The following is an 18,931-nucleotide window of genomic DNA, read 5'->3' on the forward strand; positions in this document are numbered from 1 at the left end:
AAGAAGATTGCCAAGACCCTGAAACTGAGCTACAGCACGGTGGCCAAGACCATACAGCAGTTTAACGGGACAGGTTCCACTCAGAACAGGCCTCGCCATGGTCGACCAAAGAAGTTGAGTTACAATGCTTAGCGTCATATCCAGAGCTTTTCTTTGAGAACTAGACATATGAGTGCTGCCAGCATTGCTGCAGAGGTTGAAGGGGTGGGGGGTCAGCTTGTCTGTGCTCAGACCATATGCCGCTCACTGCATCAAATTGGTCTGCCTGGCTGTCGTCCCAGAAGGAAGCATCTTCTAAAGATGATGCACAAGAAAGCCCACAAACAATTTGCTGAAAACAAGCAGACTAAGGACATGGATTACTGGAACCATGTCCTGTGGTCTGATGAGACCAAGATAAACTTATTTGGTTCAGATGGTGCCAAGCGTGTGTGGCGGCAACGAGGTGAGGAGTACAAAGACAAGTGTGTCTTGCCTACAGTCAAGCATGGTGGTGGGAGTGTCATGGTCTGAGGCTGCCAGCACTGGGGAGCTACAGTTCATTGAGGGAACCATGAATACCAACATGTACTGTTACATACTGAAGCAGAGCACAATCTCCTCTCTTCAGAGACTAGGCCAGAGGGGCAGTATTCCAACATGATAATGACCCCAAACACACCTCCAAGACGACAACTGCCTTGCTAAAGAAGCGGGTAAAGGTGATGGACTGGCCAAGCATATCTCCAGTCCTAAACCCTATTGAGTATATGTGGGGCATCCTCAAATGGAAGGTGGAGGAGCACAAGGTCTCTAACATCCACCAGCTCTGTGATGTCGTCATGAAGGAGTGTAACAGGACTCCAGTGTCAATATTGACACTTTGGGGTGTACTCACTTTTGTTGCCAGCGGTTTAGACATTAATAGCTGTGAGCTATTTTGAGGTAACAGCAAATTTACAGTGTTATGCAAGCTGTACACGCACTAATTTACATTGTAGCAAAGTGTAATTTCTTCAGTGTTATCACATGAAAAGATATAATAAAATGCTTACAAAAATTTGAGGGGTGTACTTACTTTTGTGAGATACTGTAAATCATCTTGTAGTCTTCATTTTCATTAGTTTAACTTAGAAAATTAGATACATTCATAAGACTGCTGATTTTATACAATGATTCACATATGATGGTCGCTTAAAGTGGACCCACACGCAAAAATAAATTGCTATTATATATGGGACATCTAGGAATGTTAATTATGCCCAGACTGTCCAAATCAAGGGACGACTCACAGGTGATTGCTGCATTGCTTTCAGTGGGGCTGCCTCTGCAGGCAATTGCCAGAAAACTCCGCTAGGGTTCTCTCATGTATTTGGTGTAAGTCCCATTCGCAGGTGTGAATGTGGCCTGAATCTACAGTGTGAGATCTAAGGCACTGCTGCCTTAGATTTCTAGTCTCAGAAGATTTGGAGTGAGATTTGATGATGTGACTATTGTGCTGCTCACTGTTCTCCTTGCTGGGGGCTCTGACAGGAGGAAGGAAAGCCCTGCCTCTACCAAGATGGCTGATTCTATACAGAGACCCAGTGCAGAACCACACGTGTTAAGTCAATAATGGGAAAAAGATCAGCTGCAGGGAGACCATGGGCATTACTGGTGACAAGTCATTTGTCCTCTGTCTGCCTTTTTTGGGCACAGCTTCCAAAAAGATTCTACAGGCATTTGTTTTTTTTTGTTTTTGAATTTTATACTTACCTGCTTTGGGCAATGGTATTGTAGAGAGCTGTCCCTTACCTCCTCTTCTGGAGTCCTTCACCAGCTGTCCACTTCTTTCTCTTAGCAGTGCCCCTTCAGCAAGCTGTGTACTGAGGAGGCACCCATGCAGGCTCGCTCCTGAGCCCAGCTGTGTGTGTGTCCATAGACACCCAGCACAGCTTAGTCAAGGCCCCCATTACCTCCCCACAGGATTTGACTGACAGAAGTGGGAGCCTATAGTTCCTGCTGCTCTCAGTGTGGCCTGTGACAATATATATAATATATATATAAAAAAAAAAGCAATCTGGAATTGTTGTTGATCCTATAAGCCTTACACTAGAACATTTAATTACAGACCTTTCTTGCCCAGCTGTGTCCCAGAGCTGTAATGCTACCTGGCAGTTATCCACCATCACAGTCTTTACGCTGTAATCAACACCTGCAATGCCAAAAGAAATACAAAACTCAGTTTGATGTGAAGAGTAAACTTAAAGGGGGTCATTTTAATTTACATTATTTACTCTGTTGTAGATAGATAAATTAAAGCAAAACTCCAGCAAAAAAATAAGATAAAAATGTATAGCCCGCTAAGAGATAAAACAGCAAAACCAGCTTTTGCTGCAATATTCACCTTCAGTCTAGACGTTGTCCTCGCAGTACCCTTTTCGGTCACTAGATGTTCTTAGTCTAATGGCCAGCATAATTAATTCCACTTCCTCTGAGTCCAGGTCATTGTGGAGCTGCCCCAGCCTGTGACTGGACAGTGAAATAAAAAGCAGCACAGTAATGAGCTCATCTCCTAAACTCATTGGCTCCTTGTGCTGCTTCTTCCTCTCACATGCCAGGCCTTCTGTACAGGAACTACAAGAGGCTGATACAGTGCATTCAGAAAGAATTAACAGCGCTTCGCTTTTTCCACATTTTGTTATGTTACAGCCTTATTTCAAACTTTTTGGGAATTTTCTCGCATTCTTTTTGCAGAACCTCTCAAGCTCCATCAGGTTGGATGAGGAGCGTCGGTGCACAGCCATTTTCAGTTCTCTCCAGAGATGCTCAATTGGGTTCATATCTGAGATCTGGCTGGGCCACTGAAGGACATTCGCAGAGTTGTCCCTGCCACTCCTTTGTTATCTTGGCTGTGTGCTTAAGGTCGTTGTCCTGTTGGAAGATAGATCTTCACCCCCAGTCTTAGATCCAGAGAGTTCTGCAGCAGGTTTTCATCAAGCATGTTTCTGTACATTGCTGCATTCATCTTTCCCTTGATCTTGACTAGTCTCTCAGTTCCTGCTGCTGAAAAACATCCCCACGGCATGATACTGCCACCACCATGCTTCACTGTAGGGGTGGTATTGGCCAGGTGATGAGCATTTACTGAGGAGTGGCTTCTGTCTGGTCACTCTACCATACCGGCCTGTTTGGTGGAGTGCTGCAGAGATGGTTGTTCTTCTGGAAGGTTCTCCTCTCTCCACAGAGAAACACTGGAGCTCTGTCAGAGTGACCATCAAGTTCTTGGTCAAATTTCTGACTAAGGCCCTTCTCTCCCTATTGGGAGCTTCAATGTTGCAGAAAATCCTGTTTCGGAGGTCTACAGACATATCCTTGGACTTCATGGTTTGGTTTGTGCTCTGACATTCACTGCTAACTGTGGGACCTTTATATAAACAGGTGTGTGCCTTTCCAAATCATGTCCAATCAACTGAATTTACCACAGGTGGACTCCAATCAAGTTGTAGAAACATCTCAAGGATGATCGGTGGAAACAGGATGCACCTGAGCTTAATTTTGAGTGTCATGGCAAAAGCTGTGAATACTTATGTACATGTGAATTATTATTTTTTCTTTTTTTAAATATATTTGCAAAGATTTCAAACAAACTTCTTTCACGGTTCATTATGGGGTATTGTTTGTAGAATTTTGAGGAAAATAATGAACTTAATCCATTTTTGAATAAGGGTCTAACATAACAAAATGTGGAAAAAGTGAAGTGCTGTAAATACTTTCCGGATGCACTGTAAAGGGGCCAATTTAGACAGGAGCCAATTAACCTACCAGCATGTCTTTGGAGAGTTGGAGGAAACTGACATACCCAGAGGAAACCCATATGAGCACAGGGAGAACATTGTAAAGTTATTATATTATTTGTGTTGTCCTTTTGCAGCCATGCTAAAGGAGACCTTTTGAACCACTGTTGGCTTTAACCAAATGTGACTTTTAATACAACTTCTAGAATTTACCAAATGTGTCTGGCACTATAATATTTGTACACATGTCTACCCAATCCATGTGCCATCCTATGGCAGTTACTCTCTGAAGAGCTCCCGAAAATGGAGAACCTTCCACTATACCAGGCCTAATTTGCAACTGTAATAGTTATTAGCACAAATAATCCAAGGCCCTCACATTTCCCCTTTAACTTCTACATTCAGTTCTTATTTGTTTCTGCATAGCAGCAGCAGACAAAGATTGAGAGCAAATACAATTTTAAAAAATGCAGTTATCCTTTAAAAGCATTCATTTACACATGGCACACAAGCTGTGAATGACTCCTTCTGCTTCTATTTGTCTGTATTTATTTGTTATTACTGCCGTTAATTTGCCAATTGATTTTCCTAATCCCTTATCAACTCAGCTCGTTTCAAGTTCATTTTAAAAGAAAATAAAAGTAGTGCTTATAGCAATGGCTGCACAATTGAATTAAGTATAATCAGCAATGATTGAGTTTAAAAAAACAAAAAAACACCACAGCAAATAAAAGCTGCCAATACATTTTACACCTCAGCCAAAGATAGGTCAATTCTCTCTCCAAAAGGACAGCATTAGGCAAATAAATGAAAACACATATTTAGTACTATAGCTACATGATCACATCTGCACAGTGGCCTAGTGGTTAGCACTTCTGGCTTGTACCGCTGGGGTCTCTGGTTTAGATCTTGGTCAGGACACTATCTGCATAGAGTTTGCATGTTTTTCCTGTGCTTGTGTGGGTTTCCTCCTACACTCCAAAGACATGTTGGTAGGTCACCTAGCTCCTGTCCAAATTAGTCCTAGTATATAAGATAGGAACCTTAGATGGTAAGGTCCTTGAGGGCTGGAACTGATGTGTCTATACAGCATACTGTATTAAGCACTGTGCAAAAATTGATGGCACTTTATAAATACCTTTATTCAATAAAAATGTTAAAACTCTGCATTATATGATTCTTAGATCTTAAAGTGTATGTCTTGGTAAAAAAAAAAAAAAAAAAAAGCAATACAATCAGCATAACTTTGCAGTTTTTGCCCATTTCACAATGCTTTATTCCGTTAAAAAACACTAAAGTACAGAAAAAAGCCCATTAATCCTACCCTTAATCAAGTAAGCTCCCATCTTCCTGGTACAGCTGCATCAGCTTCACTGAAAACCTAAGCAATGTTGTCAGCCCTGCTTGAGTTCTTCCCTGCTGGACTAGACAACACCTATTTATCTCCATAACAAAAGTTGTGGTGCAATATCTCAGCAGAAATGGTTCAGTTCTGGTTTTAAGTCCATTGTGATGATTTGGCAACCCATTTAAATTAATTGGCTCCCTTCACACAATACACATTAACGCACAACATAACGCATGTTATGTTACCTGACCATACTGAACTGCAGTGGTGTGAAGGTGCCCTTAAAAAGTGTGGTAAATAAAAAGACTGATATAGTATAGGTTTACTGATGGTTTATACCAGTGACATTCTTTTTTAAACTTTCCCTCTTGTTCAAGATATTTAGCCAACAAAATGCAAGGTCATTGAGCTAATTTGTGATGGCATTTCAGCACGATTACGAGAATAAAGAATGCATGGCTGGCTTCTTGCTAGATTTTTGTCAGTGCAACCTGTAAAATTATGTACAGCGGTCTGCGTTTTCCACATTGATCAAACTCAGGGGAATTATCTGACTTTAGGTTTCAAGGACCGCAGAGGAAAACCTGAATGGGTAATGGTGCATGAAAGGGGAAGCATATAAGCTTCCCAAGAGATGTATAAAGCTGTACTTGATGGGCTCTATTCAGATAAGATTTTTGACACTTATTGGCAATGTCAATGAAACACGTCTTATTGCTTCATCTAATTTTGGCCTAATATCTAATCTCATTACCAGAAATGTGCTGTTGAAAATAAAGGAGCAATTATAACAATTATTCAGGTCTATATTTAGAAATGTGTGTTGGTCAATTAATACACAATGGATCTTCTGCTTTTGGATCTTAGTTCAAAGGCTACAGGTATGTGACCCATTTCATCTGCGACAGAAAGTATTCATTTACTCCCAAATGCATCATGCTTTTTAATAAATCTGGGCTAATTGGATATATGATAGGAAACCAAAATATTAAGAAAACCATTTTAATTTAAAAAGTGTCAGGAAATAAGAAAAGGGATGAAAGGTGAAAGTAGAGAAAGAAAGGAGAGAAGGTAACAAGAGAAATGTATTGTGTAGATGGAAGTTGGGAGGAGAGAGCAAAAGGAGGAGATGGAAAAAGAGAAGAAAAGATCAAAAAAAGAAAATTAAGGGAAGAGGAGAGACCAAGAGGAGGAGTTGGAAGGGAAGAGGAGGGGATGGGATAAAAGTAGAGAAGAGAGAGCAAGAAGAGAAGGTGGAAGAGGAGTAGGAAAGGGGAGAAGAGAGGGGGTGAGGACACCCAGAGGAGGGGTGTGAAGGGTTAGAAGTAGAGAGGACAGAGCAAGAGGAAGAGATGGAAGAAGAAAAGACCAAGAAAATAGGATGGAAAGGAAGAGGATAGACCAAGAGGAGGAGTTAGAAAGAAAAAGGAGGGGAATGGTTAGAAGTAGAGAGGATAGAGCAAGAGAAAGAGATGGAAGAAGAGAAGAAAAGACCAAGAAAAAATATGGAAGGGAAGGGGAGATACCAAAAAGAGGAGTTGGAAGGGAATAGGGGGGGGGGGGAATGGTTAGAAGTAGAAAGGATAGAGCAAGAGGAAGAGATGGAAGAAGAGAAGAAAAAAGGACGAAGGGAAGAAGAGAGACTAAGAGGAAGAGTCGGAAGGGAAGAGGAGGGGATGGAGTAGAAATAGAGAAGAGAGAGCAAGAGTAGAATATGGAAGAAGAGTAGGAAATACCAAGAAGAGAAGGCAGAAGGAAAGAAGAGAGACCAAGAGGAGGGGTTTGAAGGGAAGAGGAGGGGAAAGGGTTAGAAATAGAGAGGACAGAGCAAGAGGAAGAGATAGAAGAAGAGAAGAAAAGACCAAGAAAAGAAGATGGAAGGGAAGAGGAGAGGAGAGACCAAGAGGATGATTTGGAAGGGAATAGGAGGGGATTGGTTAGACTTAGAGAGGACAGAACAAGAGGAAGAGATGAAAGAAGAAAAGACCAAGAAAAGAAGATGGAAGAGGAGAGACCATGAGGAGGAGTTGGAAGGGAATAGGAGGAAATGGTTAGAAGAAGAGGGGACAAAGCAAGAGGAAGAGAAGAAAAGACCAAGAAACGATGATGGAAGGGAAGAGGAGAGACCAAGAGGAGGAGTTGGAAGGGAAGAGGAAGGGGTGGGATAGAAATAAAGAAGAACGGGCAAAAGGAGAATATGGAAGATGAGTAGGAAAGCCCAAAAAGAGAAGATGAAAGGGAAGAAGAGAGACCAAGAGGAGGAGTGGGAAGGGAAGAGGAGGGGAAGGGTTAGAAGTAGAGAGGAGAAAGCAAAAGGAGAAGATGGAAGAAGAGAAGGAAAGACCAAGAAGAGAAGATGGAAGGGAGGAGGGGAGACCAAGAGCAGGAGTTGGAAGGGAAAATGATAGAAATAGAGAATAGATAGCAAGAGGAGGAGAAGGAAGAAGAGAGGTAAAGCCCAAGAACAGAAGATAAAAAGGAAGGGGAAAGACAATACGGAGGGGTTGGAAGGGGAGGGAAGAGGAGGGGAAGGGATAGAAGTAGAGAGAATAGGGCAAGAGAAGGAAATTCTAAAGAAGACAAGAGAATGGCATGAAAGGTGAGAGGAGAAAATGGGAGAACAAGATTAGAGAGAAGAAAGGGATAAAAGAGGACAGGACAGGACTGAGAAGATGGATAAAGGGAGAGGCAAGAGGGGAGCAAAGCAGAATAAAGTGGAAGAACGTTGAAGAGCAGTATTGAAAATAAAAGTAGTGAATGAAAGAGTAAGGGATTGTGTACACTAGTGGCAGTCCTTGCCGCCCCTTTGAAAAATAATCTGCTGTGGTTCACCATGCCATAACCACTTCAGCGAAATAGGGGGCCTGTTGAATGCGAAATGGAGTATAATTTTTGCTGCAGCCACGTCATGTGTCCACCCCACTCCTTCTGTGTTAGGTTAAGGGGAGCAGACAGGGGGCAGTAAAACCAAGGTTTGACTATCGATTTTTATCCCCAACCACCCGTCCCGGCCACTAGTGTAATTGAGCCCTAAAAGAAAGAAAGTTAAAAGGCAAAAACACCAGTGTAAGAAATTTCAGTACAGCAGAGCCTGTTAGATTATGCAAGTTATGCAGTTCAGCTTTAAACATAAATAAAAAATAAAACCAAAGAGAGACAGTGATAGAAAACATAAAGAAGAAAAAAATATAAAACGCTGCACTAAAACAGGTACTCTGGCAAAAGTATATGTGAACTTACATTACCCTTTTCTCATGCAGTCAACATTTGGATGTAAGTTACTTAACAAGTAGAATGTGATTTCCTCTGCCCTGCTGGAACCAACTTCCTATCATAATAAAACTGTGTTTATTGACCACCCTGGATTTTCAATTACATCCTTTCATGTTGTGTTTTAATATAAATGATGCTGATGGGATGCAAGAACTTCTAATGTTCAGGATAAATCAAGAGAAATATTCATGATGTACCAGCTGCTCCCAACAAAAAACTGAAAATTGTTGACTGCAATTTTTCCATTGGCCCGATGGGAATATCTGGTATAAATACACACATTCTTTGGGCATTTATCTTGCAGGCTTTCAGTCCCCGAATAAAACTTATGCAAAGATCTAAACATACATGAAAGACATTTCAACAAGTGCCAAAATACTTTAGGAAAATACTGTATATGTATAATTAAATGGCAAGTCTGTGTTTTGAAATTTAATTCATTATCTCTTTTTCAAGTGTTTTTTATCACTTTAATTTTTTTTTTGTCCACTTTATATTAATTTGCTGGTTTCCATGAATGATTTATTCACAAAAGTGTCCCTGATGTATCCCTAGGTGAAGATTAAATAGGCCCAGCTGCTGATGACTCCTGTTATACTGTATATCCATGTCACATTTCACTGGAGGCATCAGCTATCATGCAGCAGCTGAGGTACGACGGACCCAGGGGCACATCATCATGGTACTAGCTGCAAGAGCCTGAAAAAAAAAGGGCATCTCCCGATGACATAGGAGAGTCAGATGGCAACATTGAAACTGGTATGCAGCTTACTACAAAATACCAATGAAATTACTGGGTGTGTGAGTATGTTAGTTGTACATACTACAGCAAAAAAGGTAAGAGGGATTTTTTAAAGTATAGCTAAAGGTTCTGCATCCCTGCAATGTATCATTGTCATCTGTGTCAGCAGGCAGCAGCAAATAGACATCTTTCCCCACAATGCCCCCACTCAGAAAATATGATCATGAGAAATTATCAGGATAACATGACTTTTAGGCTCCATGCACACTGGGCTTAAAAAAAATGCTAGTTTCCTTAGCAAAAAAACCCCAAAACACTCATATAAAGCATTTTTGTACACATCTTTTGGGGCGTTTAGGAGTGTTTAGCATTTTTTCTGCCAGAAAGCTCCAACCAAAAACGTATACCAGAAGGGTTTTTCCTGCCTCTAAAATGGTGAGCTTAAAGTATACCACTAAACGTCCTAATGTGCATGGACACATAGGATAACATTGAGCTGCTTCTACAGGCAAAACACAAAAGTCCGAAGCAGCAATTTTTAAGCCAGCGTGCATGGACCCTTAGAATGAAAATGAAGTCCGTTCACAGGGAAGCTTTTTCATGAGTGAAGTGAAGCCATGTGGCTAAAATGGCCCTTTAAGAATGCTTACCCACTGTAGCTGAAGTCCCGGCGCAAAAATTGTCTTCACAGAACCGTCTCAGAAATGATGTCTTCCCCACACTAGAATTTCCAACCACAACAATTTTAAATAATCGGTCTGGAGGACTGAACACGCGTTCTTCCTGAAAATATAACAGATATCTTTTTTTCATATTAAGGGCATTCCAATTAATAGGTCTAACACTCCCAGATATTTATTACTTCTCACAGTGATCATGTAAAAAATTTGAAGGGTATGGAACTTTATGCATACCTCATTAGGTATAATACAGACAGACATTTTTTATGTATAAAATCTTGATATTTTATTAAAAATATAGTAAACATTAAAAGATTGGATAAAATCATATATATAAATTAGCCATCCAAAGTTGTTTATTCTATGGCGCTGAGATCCATCTAAGTCGACACATTTCACAGGGAATCCCGCTTCATCAGGACCTCGGCTCGTACTACAAGGTACTGTAATATTATACATAAACAGATAATTATTAAACAGCTTATCACAAAAACATTACATGTATTATACATCTTGTAATAATCAAACTTGGTTGATTGTATAAGATGTACAGTATAATACATGTAATGTTTTTGTGAAAACAATTGATGAAGCAGGATTCCTCATGAAACACGTCGACCTTATAGACAGATCTCAAGGCCATAGAATAAACAACTTTGGATTGATAATTTATATATATATGATTTTAACCGATCTTTTAAGGTTTACTATATTTTAAATAAAAAATACCAAGATTGAATGCATAAAAATATTGTCTGTCGGTATTATACCTAAGCAGGTATACATAAAGTCCCATACCCTTCACACACCACCACACACACACACACATACACACACAGACACAAAATATTCTTACAGAGATCACCCCCTGACAATCTCTTCATTTGTTTTTCTGAGTAAAAGACAGAGACATCTTTGTTCAAGTATTATCCAGGTTTACTATCTACTAGGGGTGAGCTGTGTGTTTGATTCAAACGTAAGTCAAGCTGACCAATATTTCCCATAGACACCAACGATGTTCCCTTTAAGCACAGTCTAATTGACGGTCCTGCGCAGAACAAATTCAGACCGCGCAGACGACCGTGAAGGTATATTTTACTGTGGCAGCCGGGGCGGCCGGGGAGCAGAGCAGTGTGCCCCGAGCCAAGCCTGCCCATTGTGTGACAATAGCGAATTAAAATTCGCTATTGTCACACGGATCCTCCTCCTGGCCAATCAGGGAGCGGGTCCTCCCGCTTCCTGATTGGCCGAAAGGCAAACCCCATGCCATTGGCCGAGGAGGAGGCGGGAGGACTGAAGAGACGCGGGGACTGAAGAGAAGCTGCCGTGAGGTAAGTGCACGGGTCTCGCGCGCGGGGGGTGTCTCGCGCAGGGGGTGTCTCACGGGGGGAACGCTGGCAACTATGGGGGCAGCTTTCCTCAGCTCTGAAATTTATTGTCTAACTGTTGAGGCTGGTGGCAAGCAATGGGGAGAGATGTTGCTGTGGTGTTGGTGAATGCAGCACCAAGGACCTGGGGGAAACCACCAATGTTTCAGGGCATGCTACTGCACAAATCTATTATTATTGTCATTAGGTTGCTATTGGAGATATCATCATAATGATGATGATAATGACAAATAGAGGATGAGAGCTTAAATACCATTAGTAACTTTGAGATAATACAGTTGATTCCTAATTCATACAGTGAAATATATATATTGTATCTGTCAAGATCAAAAATGTCTGTATAACAAAGCTGGACAGATAAAATATTCTCAAGCATGTTAGTTTCTGCCTTTTTTCAACTATAATTTCATCTTAGATATTATACAGTCTTCTAGCTTTATTCTTTTCACAGATCTTTGCTTTCTTTAAATGTTCACTGCTCAACTATGAATTTAGCTGATATTGTCTGTTAGTGATTGAATATGATTCTTTGATCCATGTAAGGTCGTTTTTATACTGACGCTCACTTTTCTAGATCTAGCTTCAAAAATTTAGTTTCTGTAGGGAAAGTGTGAAGTGTCAGGGTGACCGTAATGTAGTGTAGGGTTAACTGACTGCTATGGCAGGGTGACCAAACCCTTCCATATCAGGGTGACCGTAATGTAGTGTAGGGTGAACTATTCCTTTTATTTAAATCTGGCGCACCACTATTATCAGTGCTCAGTCTAAAGGTTTGCGCTCAGAAATTTTTTTATTTGCTCAGCACAGTAAAAAATTAGAGGGAACATTGGACACCAATGTTAAAAATGGGGAGCAGTGCCATGTCAAGCTAATCAATATTTATAATAGACACCAATGTTATAGACAGGGAGCAGTGCCATGTCAAGCTGTCCAATATTTCCCATAGATGCCAATGTTAAAGACGAGGATCTGTGCCATGTCAAGCCGACCAATATTTTCCATAGATGCCAATGAGCACTGAAAGCTGAAAATTGGTCTAGGCTGGAGGGGGGTGAAAGTGCCTTGTATTTCAGTGGCTAAGGGGAACCCTATGATAGAATTTTTTTTTAAAAACAGCATGGCAACCCTCCCCTCCCAAAATCTATAAGAATATAGATTTTAAGGGGAACTCCATGTCAAAATTTAACACATCGTACACGTACCCATTCACCAAAAAAAGTGTAAAAAAGTAAAAACCACAGAACACAGTTTTTGACAAGTCCTTTATTAAAAAGAAAAAAAATATTGTCTCTCGGTGTAAATCCATCGTCAATCACGACGCCCATCGGACCCCGGACCCAAAAAATAGAAAAAAATGAATAAACGCTTTGCCTCTTAAGAGGCTACCTGCCGTATGCCCGATCTTCAGCTTTGACAATTATTTTATAGGCAAACCACCCGGCTATGTCACCCGGTGGCAGCGCCCCCTTCTGACGTCACGTGAGAAGCTTTTTTTGATTTTTTATTTTTCTATTTTTCGGGTCTGGCGGGCGTCGTGATTGACGATGGATTTACATTAAGGAAGACTATTTTTTATTTTAATAAAGGATTAGTCAAAAACTGTGTTCTGTGTTTTTAACTCCTTTGGTGAATGGGTACCCGATACCCATTTACAGGGGGGGGGGAGGGATCTGGGGGCCACCCTGTTAAAGGGGGCTTCCAGATTCCGACCCCGACAACCACAGCCCAGGGTTGTCAGCAAGAAGCCCTTTTCCCCATGAACATGGGGACAGGGAGCTTTGGGGAGCACCCCAAAGCACCCTCCCCATGTTAAGGGCAAGCAGCCTGGTATGGTTCAGGAGGGGGGGGGGCGCACGTCCATCCCCCACCTTTCCTGACCTGTCAGGCTACATGCTCGGATAAGGGTCTGGTAGGGATTTTGGAGAGAACCCTACGCCTGGGGGGTTTTTTTTTTCATTTTTTTTTTTTTATCTGTATTGCCGCAAGCCAGCAATACATTATAATCATACGTGAGTTTAAATTACATTTTTTCCTTTAGAAATGTCAGTATTGATGCAGCCGGCTCCATACATTGTGCCCTGCTAACCCCTGATCTGCTTACGCCTGTGCTCTGCCTTACCAATCCATATACACTACTCTTCATACTGATGACCTCTGTACACTTCTTTTCATCCTATTGACACTCTGTACACAGCATTACATTTTATTGGCATCTGTGCACCGCCCTACATACTACTAACCTATGTACAGCACCCTACATACTACTGACCCTTGTACTCTGCCCTACATACTACTGATCCCAGTACACTGCCCTACGTACTACTGACCCCAGTGCACCGCCCTACGTACTAATGACCCCAGTACACGACCCTACATACTACTAACCTCTGTACCTGGCCCTACATACTGCTGATCTCTGCACATTGCCCTACATACTACTTATAGTGGTCAGAGCAGAAAGCAGGCCTGAAATTCGTTGAGCAAATCAGCCTGCAGTACCAAATGTTCTGCTTTCATGATGGACTCTGGTTCCAGCATCCTGGTTTTGGCTATGATGCATTTTCCCTGTATGTCCACATGCAAGGTGATTGAGGTAGTCAGTCTCTGGATGTAGACCAAACCTGATTCCAGCCAGCCAAGCCTGCAATCTCATGCTTGTGATAGCAGGGTTTTTTTTTTGTGCTCAGGCTGCCTCTTTGTCTGTCCTGCCCTGCTGTTTGGATTTCCTTGAGGACCTTAGATCAGATATCAGGCTATTCTCTGAACTCTGCCTGCCTTTTGGCTATGGATTGACCCTGACTATTCTTAACCTTGTTTGCCTTGTACCAGGGCTGTCATTGGACTACTCTACCTGTCTGCCAACTGCAAGTACATGTTTGCTTTGCTCAGTTCGCAATTACCTTAACGTGGTGGCCAGACACTATAGCATTGTGTACAGTATAAGTCCTGGGGGTAGCCAAGTACCAGTAGGCCTGCTTGCCTTATGGGAAAAGAGGCTGCTATAGGTGAAGAGCACAGAAGCTAGCTATAGTGTTTGATAGTGATGAGCCGAACACCCCCCTGTTCGGTTCACACCAGGACATCTCGAATAGGGGAAATGTTCTAGCGAACATGCGAACACGAACATGAAAAGTCCTCATTTTAAAGGCTTAAATGTAAGCGGCTATTAATCACCTGCTGGCCAGGGATTCAAACCTACAGCTGAGAATTCTCAGCCTCTCACCTGCATGCCCGTTATTCTAACAGCTACGCCACCAAGGCAGCTGAGTAACCTAAGACTCTCTCTGCCTAACAATTCTCGATCTGAGTTTGACAGCTCTTTTATAGGGCTCTGACATCACCAGCGCCCCATAATCCACTGCTCAGGTGCAGTGAATAAATTACTGACGTCTTCTCAGAAGGGGCGGGGACAATTAATAGGTTTTAATTAAAATCCATAATTAATATTAATCACCCGCTGGCCTGGGGATTCAACTCACAGCCTCTCATTTGCAAGCCCATTATTCTACCAGCTAAGCCACCGAGCCAGCTGACTAACCTTGGACTCTCCTCTGGCTAACTAACTTCTATCTGAGTTTGACAGCTCTTTTATAGGGCTCTTTTATAGGGCTCTGATGTCACCAGTGCCCCATAATCCATTGCTTAGGTTAGGTGTAGTGAATAAATTACTGACATCAGTAATTGATTCACTGCACCTGAGCAGGGCATTGTGGGGCAGCTTGTGACGTCAGGTCACTATATAAGAGTTTCAGTAAATAATATGTGTTGCGCTAAATCAAACAAAGTGCATATGAAAAATATTAAAGACATTCAATCTCAAAATATTGCAACAAAAGTCCATGTGATTAAATACGTGACATGAATATTGAGTAAGTCCTTTCAGAAATAACATATATAAAAATCCACGTGTATATAAAGTGCTGTGATCTCTAGATAAAAAACTCCTCCAACACAAAGGTAACCAAAACTTCTCAGCGACTGTGAGAAAATCCACCACCAGAAGTGCAAACCTCTCACCTTAATGTCTGACCCAGGTGCCACCCAGGGTCAGACAAAGCAGTCCCCTAACAGGGGTAATTAGCTATCAGCAACAAGGTATGAGCAAGAGGGTCCGGGATCAGCACAGCTTATCCATCCATATCACAGGGCATCAATTTGATTTGATGTCGGCTTCTTGTAGTCACTGTACAGCAGAGCTCAGAATAGCAGTCGGTCAGAGTCAGGTGATTGCCCATCACTCAGCAACTCCACTCCAGCCAGGCAGGCACACTTCTAGCAGCAGCATGTGGTCTCTTCGCAGAGGGGAGAACTCCTCCCCCTGCACTCTATTAGTGTCAGGTCACCTTTGTGTTGGAGGAGTTTTTTATCTAGAGATCACAGCACTTTATATACACGTGGATTTTTATATATGTTATTTCAGAAAGGACTTATTCAATATGCATGTCACGTATTTAATCACATGGACTTTTGTTGCAATATTTTGAGATTGAATGTCTTTAATATTTTTCATATGCACTTTCTTTGATTTAGCGCAACACATATTATTTACTGAATCATTTATTTGTGTAGTGGGATCACATTTAGTGTTTGCAGCTGATCACATTTTTTACGTTTCTTACTGCGCTGATAGTTTTTCACATTTTTACTATATAAGAGCTGTCACAATCAGAACCGCTCATTTCGCGGGGAGCGTCCGTAGAAGCAGGAGCTTCTTTTTTTTTTTTCTATTTTTTGGGCAGACGGACGACTGATCATCGGGGGTCAGTATTTTTTTATTTTTTAATAAAAGACTTTTCCAAAACTGTTTTTTGTAATTTTTTTATACACTTTTTTGGTGAATGGGTAGGGGTACCATGTACCCGATATCTATTCACATAGGGGGGGTCCCCTTGTTAAAGGGGGCTTCCAGATTCCTATAAGCCTCCCCCCGCAGAACCCACAACCACAGCCCAGGGTTGTGTGGAAGAGACCCCTGTCCCCATGGGGGGCAGACCCCCCTGCCCCAAAGCACCCACCCCCCATGTTGAAGGCATGTGGCCTGGTATGGTTCAGCTCACTCTCTCCCACCCCCATCCTGGCCAGCCAGGCTGTGTGCTCGGATAAGGGTCTGGTATGGATCTTAGGGGGAACCCCACACCGTTTTTTTCAGAAATACTGACATTAACTAAGATAAACTGAAGTGCCTATATATATATATATATATATATATATATATATATATATATATATATATATATATATTGTAACAGGACGTCAAGTAAATGTGACAGGAAGTCAGGTAAATCTGTGAGTGTTGTCACAGATCGGAGATACAATTCACCAATTACTATAGGGTGTCAGCTGCAGAAGCCAGCAGAAAGGTCTAAAGACATTGAACAGACTTCAGCTGTTCAGAATGAGGAAGTTAAGACTTCTATAATTTGTCCAAAGGAAGTCTATGGAGGGCTGCCTCCGGAAGCTGTCTCCTGAAGCCGTGTGGGCTGGGAGAAGGACAGTCAGACGTGTGCCTCCCGACAAGCTGTGTGAGCATGGGAGAAGACCCCCTGAAGTGATGTGCCCTAAGGAGGGTAACCAGTTGTGAAGACGTCTCAAGGTGAGAAAACAAACTATTTCTATGTGGAAGAAATAAAGGAATGTTTGCCATGTGAAGAGACAAGCAAAGAGACATTCTCATTGTGAAGAGTAAAGGGACCTGTTAAATGAACATGTGCTGTGTGAAGAGATAAAACATGGACTGTTGAGTATCCGCTGTAGGATAAGAAAGTCTGCCCAACAGTAGGTTGGGGACAGACTCTTAGGTAGGTTCCAGTGTGAGAAGGCAAGATTCTTCTTGACACACAGAGGCAAGGATTTATTTTGTCTTTTATTTTATTTGGCTGTTTTTAACGCTTGCAGTCTGGTGAAGAAAATTGCATTAATAAACCAAACTGTTGTTTGCAAGCACTTTTCGGCTATCTCTCTGTGAAAACGCACCCCCCAAGGGGTCATCTACGCCTACCACCGAGCTAATCCCTCACAATATATATATATATTTATAAAAATACCTTTGTGGTATACACTGCACTATCTGATCTCAACAAACTTAAAAGCAAAAATCTCTCTCCCTGCTAGCAATGTATTATTAATTATAAAATTCCACTTATAAATCACCCACTGACCAAGGAACTCGATCTCACAACCATCGCAATTGCAGGATTGGTATTCTACCAGCTACGCCACCGTCAAGTACAGCTAGGTTGAATACACTTTCCCTGCCTAACTAACTAACTCCTATCTCACTCTACACACAGTGAATGAGATAAAAGTTAGGGAGAGTGTATTCAGCTTAAGCAGGCTTGGTGGCGTAGGTGGTAGAATACCAGCCTTGCAATGATGAGAGTTCAATTCCCCCTGCCAGCCAGTGATTTATTTATTATTCAGAAGTCAGTGAGTCCATGATAATGCGGGAACTCGAAGTTCCAACGAAGAAGCCCATTTGTTCGTCATTCGACGAATGAGCCAACAGCCAATGTTCGAGTCGAACTTACGTTCCACTCAAACTCGAAGCTCATTCCTAGTGTCTGACCACCTGCGTTAGGGGTAAGCCTGACCTTGTGTTTCTCACTGAAGCTAAGTTTTGAGGAAGGCTGAGCCTAAATTGTTATAGTGACATTAGTTTTGATAGATCTCTCTAAGTTTTCTTCATGTTGTTTTTTATTGGGGGGCTTGCTAGTTAATTTATCTATGATCTCTTCTATGTTGTCCAGGTAGGTCTCCACCCCTCATAGGTTTCCTACCCCTGTCATCGAGTATTATAGAAACACAGACATTTCTGGGAAGGATTCATTTTTTTGCAGCTTCCATATGTTTTTGCAGTTTTCTTTTTTCTGTAGTGCATGCTTATTTTTGTGATCCTGAGCCTGTTTTACATTTCTTCTTCTAACCTTGCAGCTATTTAGTAAACTGCAGCTTACAATTACTCTCTGTCTGGTCATTTCGCCAATTTCCTATTCTAAATAGTGATGAGTGAATCTGTGTTTGATTGAGGTCTGGGGGCTTCACAAACTGAAAACTTTAATGTGTACCCCATTTAAGCTAATAGGTGGAGAATCATGAAAATCAAATCTCTACATTTTTAGGGCTAATAGACAAGAAGTTGTCAAACAAAGGACATTAGGATCTGAGCACTGCTAAGGGGCACATGTAGTAACGCAAAAATACATTTTTAAAAAATACAGTTCAGTACAGAGCATCTCTTTTAATAAGGCTTAAAGTCAAACATAAAAATTTCAAAACAATGGGCATCAAACTATGGCCATGAAGTCCCCCCTATGTAACTATAAGAGCCTCTACTCTCTTTGGAAGGCTTCCACAGCTCTGTGCAGGCTATTAAAGTTCCTTTACACCACACTCCTAAAACTATTGGTTTGATTTACTAAAGGCAAATAGACAGTGCAGCTTCCAAGTGTATTGTACTCCGCAAGGGCATTTGTTCCAGAGCTTAGTAAATGATGCAAAGAATATCTAATTACATGAAAGGAAAATAAAAAAAAACAGCATTTTTGCTTGCACATGATTGGATGATGGAAGTCAGCAGAGCTTCCCCTCATTTACTAAGCTCTGGAACAAATGCCCTTGCAGAGTGCAACTACACTTGCAACGTGCACAGTATATTTGCTTTTAGTAAATCAACCCCCATGTCTTTATCTAGCTGGCTTTGGATACAGCGCCACAGTCATGCTGGAATAGAAAAGGTCCTTCTCCAA

The 18,931-nt window shown here is 41.6% G+C and overlaps 1 protein-coding gene across 2 annotated transcripts in view; it reads right to left on the bottom strand.

The window, feature by feature from the left end:
• CRACR2A (calcium release activated channel regulator 2A) overlaps nucleotides 1-18,931 on the bottom strand; it is a 205,657-nt gene that overhangs the window by 22,098 nt on the left and 164,628 nt on the right. For both annotated transcript variants that reach the window (XM_082256108.1, XM_082256107.1), the window contains exons 13-14: nucleotides 9,769-9,901; nucleotides 2,092-2,173 (exon numbers count right to left, since the gene is read on the bottom strand). In XM_082256108.1, the coding sequence (XP_082112234.1) occupies nucleotides 2,092-2,173; nucleotides 9,769-9,901 (215 nt within the window). The remainder of the gene's footprint in view (nucleotides 1-2,091; nucleotides 2,174-9,768; nucleotides 9,902-18,931) is intronic.

Source organism: Pelophylax lessonae (assembly GCF_965119305.1).
Source record: "Pelophylax lessonae genome assembly, chromosome: 4".
Classification (NCBI taxonomy): domain Eukaryota; kingdom Metazoa; phylum Chordata; class Amphibia; order Anura; family Ranidae; genus Pelophylax; species Pelophylax lessonae.